The 17,452-nt window shown below is 59.7% G+C and overlaps 2 protein-coding genes across 2 annotated transcripts; one reads left to right on the forward strand and one right to left on the reverse strand.

Annotated features, from left to right (window-relative positions):
• Nucleotides 1–298: 298 nt before the first annotated feature.
• On the forward strand, nt 299–1,489 carry hstH1-1 (histone H1; the record flags this gene model as incomplete). The annotated part of the gene is made up of 4 exons (XM_002947632.1): nt 299–490; nt 615–809; nt 924–1,040; nt 1,208–1,489. The coding sequence occupies 4 exons, from the start codon at nt 299–301 to the stop codon at nt 1,487–1,489; spliced, it is 786 nt and encodes a 261-aa protein (XP_002947678.1).
• Nucleotides 1,490–15,649: 14,160 nt separating this feature from the next.
• VOLCADRAFT_34315 (uncharacterized protein) lies at nt 15,650–16,906 on the reverse strand (the record flags this gene model as incomplete). The annotated part of the gene is made up of 3 exons (XM_002947759.1): nt 15,650–15,740; nt 16,160–16,352; nt 16,612–16,906. Coding segments are annotated over 3 exons (579 nt in total), but the record flags the coding sequence as incomplete, so codon positions are not given.
• Between the last annotated feature and the right edge of the window lie 546 nt (nt 16,907–17,452).

The following is a 17,452-nucleotide window of genomic DNA, read 5'->3' on the forward strand; positions in this document are numbered from 1 at the left end:
AACGCTCTTAAGGACTCTTGAGGACCATGTATATTAAGACATAGGTTGACTTCGCCTCAGATTTTACAATGTTGCCTCACCATGTAGCTCAGAGTTCAGCAGCCTGTGCTGTTATGTGTTCGGGTCAGCGCTCAACGGCCCGACTGTACGGGGATCAGCGGGCCAACCACCTTCATGGTCAACGACCTGGTTGTGCAAATCCTATATAGACTTTTCATATTACGACTTGCCCAACGGAACTGTTGTTTACTAACTTTTCAATACCAACTACTTGACTATACTTTTTGACTGCGCGAGAATGTCGGAGACCGAGGCTGCTCCCGTCGTCGCCCCGGCTGCTGAGGCAGCCCCTGCCGCGGAGGCCCCCAAGGCCAAGGCCCCCAAGGCCAAGGCACCAAAGCAGCCCAAGGCTCCTAAGGCTCCAAAGGAGCCCAAGGCTCCGAAGGAGAAGAAGCCGAAGGCCGCACCGACCCACCCGCCCTACATTGAGGTGAGACGCTTGACCCAAGGACCCTCACTCTGAGCTTGCCGTCCAGATAACCTAAGTATATTGCATAAACTTGAGATGCGTCTCCTAATTGCTGACGGCGCTCTCCTTTCTGATGGCCCTGCAGATGGTCAAGGACGCTATCACCACGCTCAAGGAGCGTAACGGCTCGTCGCTTCCTGCCCTGAAGAAGTTCATCGAGAACAAGTATGGCAAGGATATCCATGACAAGAACTTTGCTAAGACGTTGAGCCAGGTGGTCAAGACTTTCGTCAAGGGCGGCAAGCTGGTCAAGGTTAAGGGCTCCTTCAAGCTGAGCGAGGTGGGCGGCCATAGCAGTTGGGAAAGGCTGTCGCTATGCGACTTTCTTCGATGTATTGAAAATGCCGTACGGCGGGGTCATTAACGATGCGGCACTGCACATCAACCTACACAGGCGCTTAAGGCCAAGGCCAAGAAGAGCACTCCCAAGAAGGCCAAGGCTGACGGTGAGGCCAAGCCGAAGAAGAGCGAGGCTAAGCCAAAGAAGGCGGAGGCCGTCAAGAAGACTAAGGTCAGTTTCGTAAGAGGTGTGAATTTATATTTCGAGGGGCGACAGTGTTTCGGGGTCGGGGACAATGCCATGAGTTAGCCGTCATTGCGCGGGTTTGACACGCCTTATGCTGTGTTTTTTCTTCCGCGCCAACACCGGCCCCGTCTGCCCCGCCTCCCATCCCACAGGCTCCTAAGGAGAAGGTTGAGAGGCCTAAGAAGGAGAAGAAGGAGAAGGTCGAGAAGAAGAAGGCGACGCCGAAGGCTGAGAAGCCCAAGAAGGCTGCCACCCCTAAGTCCGCCGGCAAAAAGAAGGCCACCCCCAAGCCCAAGGCTGCGCCGAAGTCTCCCGCGAAGAAGGACGCCAAGCCCAAGAAGGCAACTCCATCCAAGAAGGCTGCCCCTAAGAAGGCACCCGCCAAGAAGTCCACGCCGAAGGCTAAGGAAGCCAAGTCCAAGGGCAAGAAGTAAGCGCCCGAGCTGCAACTTTCCCGACACTCCGTTTGCTCTGGGTACTTTTGCGTACCACCACAAAATCGGTGTTTTTCAACACCACCATGTCCGTTCGACCTTGTGGATTTTGGCAGATTGGATCCTGCAGTAAGCGGGTCCCGTTACACATGAGGGTGTAGTTCTGGTCGGCCTTGTCTCCGGCGCAGATCCCGCCGATCCTCACAGTGAACGCCGTCGCGCTGTATGTATGCTACATAACCTCACAGGATTGGAACCACTCGCCCACTCGCAATCAATCATTTTCCATACAACAAGTCCCGTGCAACCACAAATCTCCACCGTCGTCAAAACAGCCGAAACACGGGGCGGCCATCGTGTGAGTTTCTTCTCAAGTCACGGACCTTCCCTTCTTGGGCTGCCGCCTGCTGCAATTGTCTATCCAACTTAATTGCAAGATTACCCTCCAGCTCCCGATACCGCTCCATCTGTTGCTGCTGCACTTCATTCGCACGCTGCACCATGGCGGCAGCCCCTGGACTGGCGCTCCCGGGCGCTTCAATTCCCCCGCTACTGATTACATACTGGCCAGGAACTGGGCCAGGGATTACGCCGTACAATTGAGGGGCTACGGTGGATGCTGGCCAAGCTGCTATCGGAAAGGCAGGCCCTGCTCCTTCAAATCCAGGCAGGTGCTCTTCAGCAACTGCCCCAGCACTGCTAGATGTGTGTGCGTTTGCTCCGGCGCTGCCCGCCGCTACCACATACGAACCAGGAGGTGCGCTCCGACTCATTTTGCCTTTTCCGGCCTGCATTTTAACGGGCGGGAGCATGCGCTCGGGCTGTACTGGCGCCGCAGAGGCATTCGATTTGGGGAAGCCACCGCCACTAGGAATACCAATGCCACTAGGAATACCATCTGCAGGTACGACGCCACCCGGCACCAAGGGTACCATCATGCTTCCTGGTACACCGGTAATGTAACCTAGGAATCCAGAAGGCGCCATCAGACCATTTGGCCCCGGGTAGGCCCGTTCTTCTAAAGCAGGGGCAGCAGCACCAGCAGAACCGTGGCTTCGCCCCTGACCAGGGCTCGCACTGCGCTCCTTCCTGCCTGCAAATTTCAAGGCGGCCGGGGTGATGCCGCCGGCTTTAGGGCTGTTGCCCATAGCTGAACCAGCCGCGGCCACAACGGGAGGTAATAGACCTGGCGGCAAGGCCATCCACGGGCCGACCGGCCCCATCTGCTCCAGCATTCCGCCTGGAGGGGGAAATAACGAGACAAAAACCATCCAGTCAGGTCAGGTAAAGAATGTGAGTGCACCTCACGACCATGTAGCACACACACACACAGGTCAGGTAAGAGTGTGTGAGTGTGGGCCCGACTCGACTTAGTCAGGTGGATGCGAAGACACACCCCTTCAACTCACCGAACTGCGGCATCGGCACCACACCCGGGAGCCCCATGGGCATCCCCGCCCCAGCGCCCAGCAACCACGGTGGCGGGGGCATCGCCAAGCCGACGCCGTTGCTGCTGCCGCCGGCTGCTGCAACACCATTCCCAGCCCCGGCTCCGGGACTCACGCCGCCATTCAGAGCAGTCGGGACTTTCGGCGGCTTAGCCAGGCGGGTTGGCCCCTTACTTCCTGCCACTCGCTTGGCCGCCGGCACTTGCACAGGTGTCAACACGGCAGCCGCAGGGGACGCATACGGCGATTGAACAGCTGCAGGCGATGGCAACATTCCTTGGAATGGCGGCATGGCCACACCAGGTCCCGGGGATATACCCGGCATGGCAGGCGCTTGTGGTGAAAATCCTAGCGGGGCCGCAGCTTGTGCCCATTCCACCGGCATCAGCGGCGGCTGCATTGTTGACAGCATGGACTGGTATGGAGCCTGGGGGACTCCCAACGGCGCCACCGCCAGCGACGACATGTCCTGTGCCTGTTGTAAAGCTCCGGGGCTATGGTGCACCTGCGGGTGCTGGAGCTTCGGGCCCGATGCCCTTGGCTGAGAGGACGTGGGGCCCTGCGGTTGTGCTCCGGGCGCCGCAGCTGCAGCACCTAGTCTACTCTTGACATGCAGTAGGCCCCTTCCAGAGCCCGCAGCCTGCACTGCAGGCGCAGCCGGAATCCCGCCGAGCCGGCCCTTGGGCAAGACATGCTGAAGAAGCGGCTGCGGCGGTGGCCCGTCCGCCCTGCCGTCACCGGGGCCGGCAGGGGACCTCGTCGGGACAGGCGGAAATACGGGCTGCGGGTGTAGCTTATGGCGGCGGCTGTCGGGCGTCACCACGGGCGATTCCACTTGCTCTGCCCACCGCGGCAGGAGTGAGTCCTCCAAGCTAGAAGAGCTGCCTATGCGCTGTACCTGCAGCTGAGCTAGCCCCTGGGCGTGTACCTGTGCGTCGTGCAGGCGACGGGCTCCTTTGGGCGGCATAGGGAACGCCCGGACCGGTGAGGATGCCACCGCGCCAGTGGCCCCGACTGGGGGCTTGGCATTCCGGTTCGGCAACGCCCAGCTGATTGGCGCTTGCTGCTGCCTGGAAGGCGATGGTCCTGCGCTCGAGGTATTGAGGCCACTGCCAGAACGAGACTCTACCGGAGCCGGGGATTCTGCCGCAGGTCTGTCCGAGAACGGTAAGGGGTTCCGGAGCTGCTGCAGGTCCGTTGCCGCCAATGCGGTTCTCTCACCCGCCGCCGCCGCGTCGGTGGTGTTTGTTACCGTTGACGTTGTCTGTGCCGGCATTGGCGCTGCCAGCTCGTTGACGCCAAGTGCAGGAGCAGGGGCGCGCGCCTTGTGCGCGTTGGGTGAAGATGTGCGTCCGCTAGTATTGGCGGCGGCGGGCAGGTGCGGGGGCGTGGGTAGACCCACACAACGGCTGATTTCCCGCGTTCGCTCCTGCAACAGCAAGCTCTGCTGCTGTAGCTGCCGGCTCTCCTCCTGTAGCGCCGCCAGCTGCTCCGCAATCTTGCGGCTGCGCTCGTCCCGCGCCGCCAAAAAATTTTCGTCGTCATCGTCGTACACGAAGCCCGTGACGGCCCCCGCTGCTGCCGCCCGGCTCGAGGCCTCACCGCCGCCGATCTCTCTACTGCTACTGCGGCCATTCCCTGACGACTGTTGCTGCTGTGGTCGCGGCGGAGGCCGCGGCCGCTCGCCGCCATCCGCCGTTCTGGGCGGTGTTGCAGAGTCTTCCGAGGTTGCGATGGTGGGTGCAAGGCTGGGCGCGTAGTCACTGCCGGGCCGTGGTTGGAAAACCATGCCGTCGGAGGTACGCGGCTCTGGCGGTGGTGTATCCAGAAGATAACCAGGTACAAACCCAGAGGCATCGCGCTCCGCGCGGCTTTCGCTCCGTTGTGCAGACATGTCCTGCGGTTGCGCAAACAGCAGCTCCAAGCCCAAGGCCGCCGCCGCACCGGCGGACGTGAGAATACGGCCTCCCTCCCCCCCCAGGTCGTCGTCCAGGTTCTGTGGATTAGTGGCGGCAGCGGCGGCGGCGCCGCCGAGGTCCTCACTGCCGGTGCGCACCTCCGCGGCGTCGGGTGGCGATATGGCAGCGGCGCTGAGTAACAGCAGAGCACGGCTGTCCGCAGTACGAATTTCGCCTCCGTGTCCGCTATCCGGGCTGCGAATTTGTCGGACCTTGCTGCTGCGACTGCCGGAAGAAGACGATGCGGGCGACGCTGACGAGGACTCCGACTCGCCGCTGCTGTGATTGTCGTTTTCGCTGTCGGGATCGAGACCCATCAGAGCGCGTCTTCGCCGCCGCTGCTGCCGTTTCTGCTCTCGCCGCAGCGCGCGCTTCCGCTCCTTCTCGTCCTGTTTTCGCCGACGCCGTGCCTCCTTATCAGCGCCACCACCGCTGCTGCCGTCGCCGCCGCCGCCGCTGCTATCGGCGGTTCCCCCTGACGGCAACACCCTTGCCTTCACCCCGCCGAGCAACAGCTCCGCGATCTCCGATGGGCGGCGACCCATCGCCATAATCGCTTCCAAGGACTCCTCCTCATCGCCGTCCTCGTCCTTTTCAGCACCAGGTACCTTCAGCGACCCGTCGTCCCGTGACCCATTGCCAGCGCCATCGCCTTCCCGTGCATAAATATTCAGGCCCAATTGCACCGCCTCCGCCTCGACCTGCGCAATGAGGCCCAGCTCATCGTCGGTATCCATCCGTGGTCGGGCTACGACGGCGCCGCCACCGCTAACTCCGCCGCCGCCGACAGTGCATTGGTCACCGCTACCCGGCTGCGTGCCCCGAGGCGTTGGAAATCCTTCTGGCCCTTCCATGTCACCAGCGCGCTCCTCTGCTGTCTGTAGCAGTGACAGATCCAGCTGGCTTGCGGAGTGCCGCGACCCCCTCGCCGCCGTCTCTGGCGCTGGCGCTGGCAACGCGCCTGGCTGAGGGCCCCCAGCGCTATCGACGTTGCGTACCGTGTGGAGCTGGGTGTACGTCTTGGACTTCGGGAGGTGCTGCGAGCTGTGAGCGGCAGGTTGTCCGTCCGCCGGTCGGTGAGTTCGTGAAGCTGCCAGGAAAAAGCCACACGTTTGAGGAGGTCGGCCAAACGTATTACAAAGGAACAAGACAGCATGTACAGCGGACGCGGTGGTTGAGGGCGGTGTAAGAAGCGGGGAGCGGCCAACGAGCCCGTCAAACATCTGGCCTTCCAACCTGAAGGCGTATACGCGCGCACATAGGACCGTCTGTGCACACCCACGCGCACATTCCCTTCGCCTTTCCCTCCCTGCTGGGAGGACCATGTTCCCACCCCGCAAGAGCATACCCAGCACCTCACCCACAGTCCAGGCGTCTTACCTTTGTGCGACTTATTGGGATTCTCCGGCGGAGTGGCGGCTGCAGCGGAGGTTCCCGAAGCCGTTAACCCCGTGATGAGGGCGCCCTGCACCGGTGCCGCGCCTTCCGAGCGCGGATATGCCGCCGGCGCCCGGGGGCCCTTGAATCCAGCCGACGTGTGAGACGCTCCCGACGGTATCGTCAACCGAGCCGGAGGCCCGCGGGCTGACGGTGCAGCCGCAGCAGCTGGGATTCTAGACACTGGGGCCGACACCTTGACTGAAGTGCGGTTGCGGCCAGCCCGAGGCGAATCTATGGCGGCAGCAGCTGCCGCTGCCGAGGCTTGCGACGCGACCTGGAGCTCAGCGTTGCCATCCCTGTACTCCTGGCCAACTTGGAATGGCGCCTCCGTCGCGGAGTGCGGTTCGCCCACTTCTCGCCCACCTTCGACCTCGTTCTTGAGAACATCTCCCGCCGACGGTATTCGGGAGATTGTTTCCGATTCGGCTGCGCCCTCCTCGTCCTCCCCATCCCCTTCTTCTCCTTCTTCTCCTTCTTCTCCTTCTTCTCCTTCTTCGCGCTCTGCTTCTTCTGGGTACCCGTCCGAGAGCTGAACCACGTCAGATCCCAAGGCTGCGCCGCCGGGCGCCAGGTCCGCCCTCTGTGCATCCACCACCCTCGGATTGGCCTCCACGCCCTCTCCCCGTGCTGCTGGTCCGGCCTCAGCTCCCGACGCTGCTCCACCTGGGCCAACCGCCTGGGCAGCTGCCCGCCGCGTTGTTCCACCACCTGTTCCATCAACCGGCTCGGGCCCTGTGCGCTGCGAAGCTCCCTCATCGGCTCTCCGAGCTGCTACTTCTACCGGTCCGGACTTATCGCCCGTGTGCTCTAAAGGGCCCCCTGCTGCTGCTGCTGCTGCGCCAAGTGCGGATCCCTTTCCTGCTTTGTCGCTCAAGTCGTCCGGATCAGCTCCGCCAGCTGCTCCACCTGCGGCTTCCAGTGTTGCGTCCGCTGCGGTATCCCCCCCGCTGGGTTCCACAGCTGCTGCCGCATCACAAGCATCCGGCGCCTGCACCTCGGGGCTATCGCCGTCTTGGTCGTTAGTTCGGTTCCCTGCTTCCAAGGGCAGGCCTCCAGTGGGTTCCCCATTTGGTGGTCCATTTGCCTCTCTGGATTCTGGCCCAGGCCCATCCACGGCGACCTCACCAGCTGATGCGGCCGCCTCGCTGGCGTCGCCGGGCGCTAGCCCATGACCAATCCCAGCTGGGTCAGCAGTACCCCCCTCGCCGCATGTTTCTGCTGCTGCTGCTGCTGTGGCTGCTGCCGTTGCTTCTGCTTCGGGAGTTTCTTCGTACGCTGTTGTTCCTACTGCTTCCATGTCGAGACGCACCGTTGTCACGTCCGAACCGGCGGCCACGTCATGGCCAGAAGAGCTGCTGCCGCCGCTGCCGCCGCCTTCTCCCTCGAGTCCTGGGTCCTCCCCATAAGCTGCTTCCGATTCCCGCCAGCCATTGCTGTCAGCAACTGCAGGAGCCGCGGGCGCCTTCGCCATACCCCGTGGCCTGGCTGTATTGTCCGCCACGGAAGCTGGCTGCGCACCGCCAACTTGCGGTAGTGGGACTGGCTGAACCTCCTCAGCAGCATCACGGACACCTTCGAGCACTACGGCGGCAGGCCTCGCCGCGACGGCCGACGCCGGGCGCTTGCAGCTGCTGCCTGGTTGCGTTTCTGCAGCAGTCCCATCCGCCGTGCGCCGGCCCTCCACGGAAGCGGAAAGGCCCTTTCCCCCTGCTGGTGCTGGTGCTGGTGTTTGTGAAGGCGAGAGCGGAGGCGGCGTTCCGGGCCGCTGCTGTTGCGTCTCAGGTTCGACCTCCTGAGAGGCTCCAGGGTCCACCTCGACCGGATTCACCGGGTTGGGCTTGGGGTTGGGCACCGCCTCCTCCGCCGCCACAGAGCCATCCGAGGTCGCAAGCTCACCCATTGCCGCAGGCGTCGTGGTGGCAACTGGAGCGGAGAAGTCCAACAACTCCTCAGTGGTAGTAGCAACACCGCTGGTCTCTTGACCCAGCTCGGCCGCCATTGAGGCAGTGCCTGCGGCTCCCGACGGATTTATTGAAGCAGCCGCCGTCACCGCAGCCGCAGCAGTAGCATCGGCCACTGCTGCATTGGTATCCTCGAGGGTCCCCGATACATTGGCTGCGGCCTCGGCGGTGGTGACGACCCCGGATGGAGTGTTAGGTTGGGCTGTGTTGGCGGCGGCCGCAAGTGCACCTGCTGCTGAGGAAGCGTCGGAGGTGCCAGGACTGACGACAACTTCATTGACGGCATCTCCAGGCACCTCCCCCGCGGACTGCTGGCATTCTGTTACGTTCTCCATCGGCGTGCAGCTGTTTGAACCTTAGAGGGTGTGGAGCAGGTAACAGCAGCTTAAGGCAGCTCCCTCGTGAGTTCCGTTCGGGAGTCTGTCAGGGGGATAACACTTCTGAGCACTGTGGTCGTCTATTTCGCCAGCTGTGCAGAGCTGCTGAGCGGAACATGTATGTCAAGGTCGGGTTGGTGTTGCAGGCCAACATTACCACAGGTCGTGTAGCTTTGGGTATCAGTGACGCCTGCAATTGGACATGGCCTGGGCACTGTGGGAAGGCCGTCGTGATGGCAATATGAGACCCTGCAGACTTTTACAGTGCAAATCTGGAAGAAACTAGCTATGCAGCACTAATGAAGTGCGCCGCGCCAAATCCTGCGTGTTACATGGGCCATGCCGGGCGGGCCCCTCTAAGGTAAGGCGTGTCCCGTGGGACGCGTCTCTTTGGTATACAACACCCAGTGACCCAAACGCAAAAGCCATATCATGGATATCCTTAGAGCTCTAAAAGCCTTCTGCCATGGTGTTTCGGTCCTTATGCGGAAAAGCACAGCATTGCTACTGCTTTACGTGCCATTTCGCAGGCAATACCGAGGTTGCGTGAAACCTGATCTCCACTTTGCAGAAGGTTTTACGTATGTGATGATACTTGCCTGTCGCTCGCCCCGCAAAGCCGCGTGTCGTTGTAGCTCTGAAATGCGCAGAATTGTTGCCGGTTGCTGTACCAGTATGCTGTAAACATACATGTTAAGGAGATGCCTTATCGCTTTTCTACATGCGCAGCAATCAGCGCAGCTCAGGAAAGGGGGTCGCGGGTGCGTTCAGCACTACGGCTAGACAAAAAGGTTGGTAAAGAAAGAGAATATAAATCAGCTATACTCAACTATACCTCTGAGACTCGCTTTCCATACAAAAGAACACTTGTTGGGGTTGAAGCGGCTCGAAGGGCTACTGTCTCGAGAACAAACGCTCGCCTTCAAACGTACAGTGAACACATATTCTTGGGTATGACTCTGAAGCTTTTCATTTGTGGTGTCTCTATGATTTCCAGAGAGTTGGGTTACGAAAGTTTCCAAAACAGGGAATGTGACTGCCCACGGCCCAGATAGAATAGATGCGATTAAGTAGAACATATATAACGAACCCGCTGTTCAAGTGAGTTAACATGACACCAATTGCACCTTTCACTCGAAGAGGGATCTCTGAATACCGCGACCCACGGACGCCTTCTCCTGCGTTTAGGCAAGTGGAAGTGGAGACTTTTCTAACAACTTGCCCCATCATGTGGGCTAGCATGATGAGCCAGTTGAGAAGGTTCATAGAACCAAATGCTCGTTTAGCCTGTGGTGCCCAACATGGACTTGTGGATTGCTATGTGGCTGTCCTTGTCAGATACTTTGTCGTCTACTTGTGAAGAAACTGTCAAGAAAAAGGGCTGTGCATTCGGATACAAAGACATGACGAATTCCCGGGATTCAGGCAGACTGTGGAAGTCCACTCACATGGGAATGAACCCATTTGCCGCCTGCACACCGGAAAGCAAACTGTCAGAAACATAATTAAGGAGAAAGAAAAACGCAAAGAAAGCCGGTTAGCGCGATCGCGCAAAAGCTCGTAAGACCGAAGACCAAGACTTTATGCAGAGGTGTACTGTACGCAGTGTCCATAACCCCAGCGCAGAACCCATATGCAAAACCCCTGCGCAAAGAGTACCATGCCCTAGTCGCAAAAAATGCCGCCCCCACTGCAGTACCAATTCATAACCCACCGTCACCGTCACCATTACAGACAGCGCTGTCCCCACAGGTATAGCGCCGTGATTCGGCGCAGCAATTATGTACCGAAGTCATGCCGTTTTGGGCAGGCAGAATGCTGCGGTCCAAACGAAATACACCGCACCAGCAGTCAAACGCCCCCTTACCACACTCCATCAGCCCGCAATCCAGACTGGTGCCATAGACTAAACTTGGGCCCGCACGCACTCATTCCTCACAAAGTGCTCACATGGCGATTGCCGCTGTCCGGTCTGCCACCTTCACCATTATCTGGAGCTCACATGCAGCCACGGTGGCAGTGCCAGCCACCCTACTCGCTGCCGAGGAACACTGCTCAGGACAATACAGGACCAGCGACGACGCATCCCACCTCCGCTCATTCCGCGAAGTGAAGGCACGAAAGCAGCAGCTCCGCGGGTGCTTAAGGTCGCGAGAGCTCGGAGCGCGAGCGTTTCAAAGCAGTACTAACGCGCGAGGGTTGGAGGCGATGACCCTCGTGCCGGGTCACGCGCTTGGAAGCATCCGCCACCCCAACCATACTCCCACGCCTACCGACACCAGTTGACACCACCGTATCGACACACGCACCCACACAAAAGTCCCGCCCTGCTGCTAACCCCCACACGTGCTCGCAGGTCAGTACCCCCACACGTCGCGACGCAGGGCTCAGCTATGTCTCAACTGCTGCTGCCAAAGAAACAGGGCAAACGCTTCCTCACTCAAACACGCAGGCAGTAGTTTCGCCTGCGATTGCCGTTACGCAAGATGAACAAGCGATAACCACACCCACGCTGCACCTAAAAAGTGCCTTTTCCAAAGCCCCTTCCCGCTCGCCCCACGCTCCCTCCCCCCCGTCTGTACGCGCTATCATATGCCCGGCCCCGATCCTCCTCCCAAGCCCACTGACCGCTCCCTGTACCCCTCACATCATGGCGGATTGCAGCCCGTGCATGTCCTCAAAGTAGATGAGCTGGTCTATGAGGTGCACGTATTGCATTCGCCCCAGGCCCAGCCGGTGCAACAGCTCCTGGCGGAAGGCCGTGTCATCCGTGACGCCCTGCGCCATGCGCTTGCGGATGTAGCCGTAGATGAGCTCGTACAGGGGCTGCCCAAGGTTGTACGCACACACCTGCGGAGGCACCGAAACCACAAACACACAGAAGGGCTGGGAAATGCGCGGCAGTGCTGGGGAGGTGCTGGGGTATTACCAGAGTGTTTTTGTAGTGGTGGTGTGCGCGTTATGATGCCATACAATGAAGAACAGCATCCAGAGACCTCGTGCGCACATCTTCGCAACCTGGACCGTACCAGCAGTCCAATTAAGCGGCACTACTGGACGGCAGCTCTTACGAAACTCCCATGTGCTTCTCCTGGGCTGCAGCCCTCCAAAGTCAGAAGTTTCCCAAACACCGTACAAATTATACAAACTTTATAAGGTTCAAGCCCGCTTGGCTGCTGTCGCAGCTGTCGTGATGTGGCGTTACGCAGGTTACGCAGGCGTTACGCAGACGTTACGCAGACCGTGCAGACCTAGGGTGCGTACCTCCCGCAGCGCCAGAATTCGGTCCGCCAAGCCGCCCCGGTCCAGCGCCTGCTGCAGCTGCGGCGACGCCAAGGAACCGCCAGTAGCCGCAGTGGGCGACGACACGCCACTGCCTGCACTGACCAGCTCAGCCTCAAACTCCTGAAGGGCACCACCCTCCTGCAGTTGGGCCGCATGGGATGTGCACGGGTGTACGGGAAGTGCGGGTGAAAAGTCGGAGCGTAGTAAAAGAAGCAGCACATGGTTGGTTGGCGGAGCCTCTTAAAACGAGAAGATATGAACAGCAACGAGGTGTCAGGTGATGGGAGGCTGACGAGGCGCGGCCCACGGCGGGGACGTGATGCGGCACACGGAGGAGGGCGGAGAACGAGCAGTTGCAGTTGGGAGACCTCAACACTGATCAAAACAATGACATTATTCCTCGTGGTGACGGAAATCGCCGTGGGGTCGGGGGTCTCTACGGCGACGACGCGGAGCTACCCTGACTCTCCACGGCGTGCACGATATGCATGTGAAAGGGGTGCCTGGGTTATAGGTTTATAGCTGTCTGACATGCGGCCGGGCCATCGCGCACACGGTGACATAATGACGCACCCCATAGTCGAGGTCATCGTCGCTGTCACTGACATCCGTACACCCGGTAATTCCTCGAGGCAGTCCCGCGCCTCCGCCTCCACCGTAGTAAGACAGCTGCGGACCGCCGACGTCGCCGCTGACTTCCCGCATGAGTGCATTATCGACGCCAACCCCGTAACTGACGGAGCCGGCAGGGTGCAGATGGTGCGGTGAGGAGTAGTGTATATGCTGCTGCTGCTGAATAGAGTGATAGTCGCCGCTGCCGACGCCGCCGTGTGCGGACAAGGGCGAGCTGTCCGTCGCTCGCCTGGGGGAGTACGGGACACACCGGACACAGATGCAGTAGCGCTGAATGATTCGTCCATGTTAGTACGGAGAGCTCACGTGTCCGAAGTGCCTATAAAAACCTATTGTTGTATGGCAATGCCGGTCCTTTCCACTGCGCCCGGAGCACTGCATTGAAGCAACAACACCTCCAGCTTTTCCCCTTTCTAACCCCGCGGCTTCAATCCTTCCTGAGCGCACCCACAGATTTTCTCATCATCATCACCATCATCATCATCATCATCATCATCATCACCAGCAGCACCGGCACATAAGCCCCACCTGGCAGTTGTGGCGACCTGATTACTTGGCGAGGGTGTGTACAGCTGCTGCAGCCGGGCAGCTGCCTGCTTGCGCTCCTCGAAGTAGGCCTTGCGCGCATGTAGTAGCTCTGCCTCGCGCCGCCGCGCCTCCTCCTCCTTGCGCGCTTTCATGCGGGTCTGCAACGGGACACGTGGACAAAGAGTGCGGCAACGGACGGCAGGCTCAGCTAGACGCAGCGCTCCAGGTGACAGCGGCTGCAATGGGAGATAAACAAGGTTCGCAGGTGCCCGTGGTTATGCCTGTGGTTATGCTTCGGGTCGGTCGTGGTGCGGGGAGGGCGCGCTCGGGTGGTCTACTCAATGGACGCCTCCGCCGGTTTAGCCTTGTCGAGGTCGAGGTCTCAACATAGCATCTCACCCATCATTATGACGTCAACCAGGAGCTTATAAAAAGCTTATATAGATCATCCGTATTCTCTTCAGGGGGGGTTAACTGGACAGCGGACAATTTAATCAAATGACTTTGCCTGCGCCTTTCTCAATGGATGTTGGTAAGTGCCACGGCCCTGACTCAGCAGTCCGTACCTTAGGGTCCAATGCCGCCATCGCCGCTGCAGCACCTGGCGGAGACGCGCCGGCACCGGCGCCGCCGCCCGCCGCGCCAGCACCCACGCCCGCGTATTCGGGAGACTGTGGTCGGGAACTGCGCAGCTGCCGCTGCTCCCTGTGCCGCTCCAGCGCCGAGTCCACGTCGCCCGCCAGGTGTGAAAGGAAGGGCGAGTGCTGGTGCTGGCCCAGCCCACAGCCAGGCTGCTGCTGAGGCCCCGTAATCTGCGTCGGCATGTCGCGCTGGCTGCTACGAGCCTGTAAGCGAGAAGGCATTGGAGCGGGAACGGCGGCGGTGATTGCATGGCAGAGAAGGTGTGATGACCCGAGGGAGAACTGGATTCGAAGACGGTACTTGTGGAGCCATCGGCTGCCCCATACTCGCTGAGCGCGAATGCGAAAAACGTGGCACGACCATTTTGCTGTGCCCCCGCTCGCTAAATGCTAACGCATTGAGGGTTCATGTCATGTCCCCCTCCGCAACCCGATTTGCGTCCCTATGTCCGTTGCGCCCCCCAAACTCGTCGCGACACAGGCTACACCGAAGCCGTTGTTGCCCGCCGTGCAATCAGGCCTCTTCCCTCGTCCACAGAATTGGAGTACAAGGGGCTTCCCGTTAAAATTGCTATGTACCTCCCATTGCCTGCCCCGCCCATTCTCTCGCCTGCAGCCGCTGCAGGGCCTCCTCCTTTTCCCGCCAGGATTTGCCGCTCAGCCCCGGCGGCCCCACCCCCCCTCCGCCGAGGCTAATCCCGCCGCCGGCACCAGCGGCCCCCGACACCCGCGAGCCGCCGCCCAGGACGGGCTCCGACACCTGGCCCGCCAGCGGCGGTGATGCTAGCGCTTGGTGAGGCGAGGCGGAGACGCGGCGGCTCACGGGGCTGCCATTCGTGGGTGCACCCGAGCTCCCGTGCGCGCCTCCGTGGGCCTTGGGGGAGATGTTAAATGGGAAATGAGGTCAATGACACAGTATTAGCAGGCGTCATAAAAGGCCCGCAATTTGCAGAAAGACTGCATTTTCCTGCCGCAGCTTAAAATGCGGCACCTAGGTCTATGGCAAAAGATGCGGGACCTTCTGTGCGCAGGAACCCCCGTAGCACGTATGACCCAGCACTTCCCCCCACCAACCAAGCGGCCCTGTTTCATCTCATACGTGCCTGCTTCATCAGTGCCTCCCGCTCCAGCTGTATCCGGCGCAGGCGGTCGTTTGCCGCTTCCAGCGCCCGGTCCAGCTGGCTAGGCGACATACCCGCACCGCTAGGCCCTGACACCGAGTCGCCAACAACCCCGGTGCTGTAGCTGTGGCGATGGAACGACGGACCCCTTCGGGCACAAAAGCCCGGACGGAGCGGGGGAGGGAAAGAGGGAGAAGCCGTGGTGAGCTAGGCCTTGGGCAAGGGTGAAATTGCCGGGGCCGCCATTCCGGCGCTACAAGGGAAAACCAGGCGCCCAGCAGGCAAGCCGACATGATGACCACCACGCAATCACGTCTGAACCAAGGACTGCTGCATCCAGCTGTCCAGCTGCCACCAAACCAACTGTTTGCGCCCTCTGCCCCCACCTCTGAACACAGAACGCCCATTCTAGGACCTACGCCGGCAGCTTATTTACCTAATGAAGGGTGCCGAACCCCGGACAAAGTGTACCGACCCCAGACGGGCGTCAACGGCCCAACCCACCCCGCCGCTTGAAGCTGTCCGGACTCTGTCCCGCGGCTGCTGCGTCCACCAGCTCGCGCAGCTCCACGCTGCTGCTCCAGCTGCGCCACCGTCTCCCGTGCGCGAGCCACGTAGTCCTGAAAGGCAAGGAGTCATGGCCAGCATACCGAAGCAGGGGGCCCAGGTTAGCACCATGGGTCCGTATGGCGATATAGCAAACAGGGGACAATAGCCTGGACAGCCCTCAAGGAAAGTGCACAAGGAAAGCGCAGCACCGCATACCTTCAGGAGAGGCATCTTGAGGATCTGCTCCGGGGAGGGACGCATCTTGGGGTTCTTGCACAAAAGCTGCCGCACAAGATCCTTCAGCTCCTGGCTGAAGCCCTGCAAATTGGGCGTGGAGAGGGACGTACACATTGGAAGTCCGTTGCCATGCTGCGCTTCGTTGGAGGCAGCGTGGGACTACGGCGAGGAAAGGAAGCCGTGTGGAATGCACAGGGCTGGGAAGCGCCCTGAACGCGATTGACCGCATGGCAGGGCTTTTCAACGACAACGGAAGTGCGTCTAGTAAACCCCAGTGTTGGCCTGTTCGGCCTAGGTCTAGGATACCTCCAGGTATCGTCCATAACAATTCCATGGGCACAATGCAGGGGTGCATGTGTGTTTTCTCCTGGCAACGCTGCAAGCCGATGTCCACATGGAGGGTCCCGGCCGATTGAAGCCACCACATGAGTAAAGCAGCCCCATCAGGCCAGGCCATGCATTTCACGTGCATCCATCCAGGGCCCCCAGAACGCGAAATGCAGAAGGCAGGAATCCCCACAACTTGCCTGTGGTATGGGCAGATGCTCGCCGCGAAGGATTTTCATGACAAGGCTGGACATATCCGTAGCATCGAAGGCATGCTTAAGGCTCATCATTTCGTACAGCACGCAACCCATAGACCACATATCCGATTTGAAGTCATAGGGCATGGACGACATGACTTCTGCGTTCCATGCACACGCAAAGTAGCTTGGATGAGTATTACGGCATCCGTACGGAACATCCGAGCGTCAGGCGTAGACATGAGCATGATTAATGAGGTGCCGTGCAGTCATTGCAGCCTCCGGCTCCCTGGTATAAACGAGCAAGTCCAAACCCAAACGTACCGGCGTGCCGGTCCCGTGGTTTTCTGAGCCCTACGTCGCCTGAACACCCTCAGGCGCCCACGCGCATGCATACATGCCTGTATGATCGCACCCCACCTGGAGACATGTAATACGGAGTGCCGATGATGGTTGACGCCAAGTCCATTGTACCGTTCAGGGGACGGCTGATGCCGAAGTCGCCCAGGCGGATACTTCCCCCCGACGTTAAGAATATATTTTGCGTTTTCAAGTCGCGGTGCAAAATATTCTTAGAGTGAACATGCTGAATAGCTAGCAAAACCTGTGCAAAAAGGTCGAGCAACTGCGGCTCCGGCAGTGCCGTCTTCCGCGCGCGAAGCAGCTGGTACAAGTCGCCGGCATCGCAGTACTCCGTGACAATACATAGATGTCCTTTGTAGATGAAGTGATCCACGTAACTGCAAGGGGAAGAACGGTGTTTTATAACCCAGCAGTTTTCGTCGGACTCCGCAGCGCGTGCAGACGAGTGACATGGAGATTGTGACGCCATAATAATACTGATGTACACTCAATTCGCATGGGCAATCGGGCGTACCCACCTGAGAACAAGTGGGTGCGAGAGGCTCCGCAAGACCTTAACCTCACTGTCTGCTGATGAATCGGAGCCATCTACCTTCACCTTTTTAAGAACGTATTGTTGAGATGGGTTGGCCCTGAGACTTACAAGGTATGCGGAGCCATAGGTGCCGGTTCCTAATTTCTTCACGACAAGGTAGTTTTGCATCGGAAGGATTATTTAATGGCTATCTTCTTATTAGCAACTGGTTCAGGAGTCGGGTCGCGAAAATCCGGTCCAATATTGACTGCAATAGTGCACCCGATTGTAAGGCATTATATTACAGGTTGGGTGGCATGCATACGTTATGTGAAGATGATGAAAATATCTACGCCAACCAATTGCGCTGCCATGTATGAATGC

Source organism: Volvox carteri (genome assembly GCF_000143455.1).
Source record: "Volvox carteri f. nagariensis unplaced genomic scaffold VOLCAscaffold_7, whole genome shotgun sequence".
NCBI lineage: Eukaryota > Viridiplantae > Chlorophyta > Chlorophyceae > Chlamydomonadales > Volvocaceae > Volvox > Volvox carteri.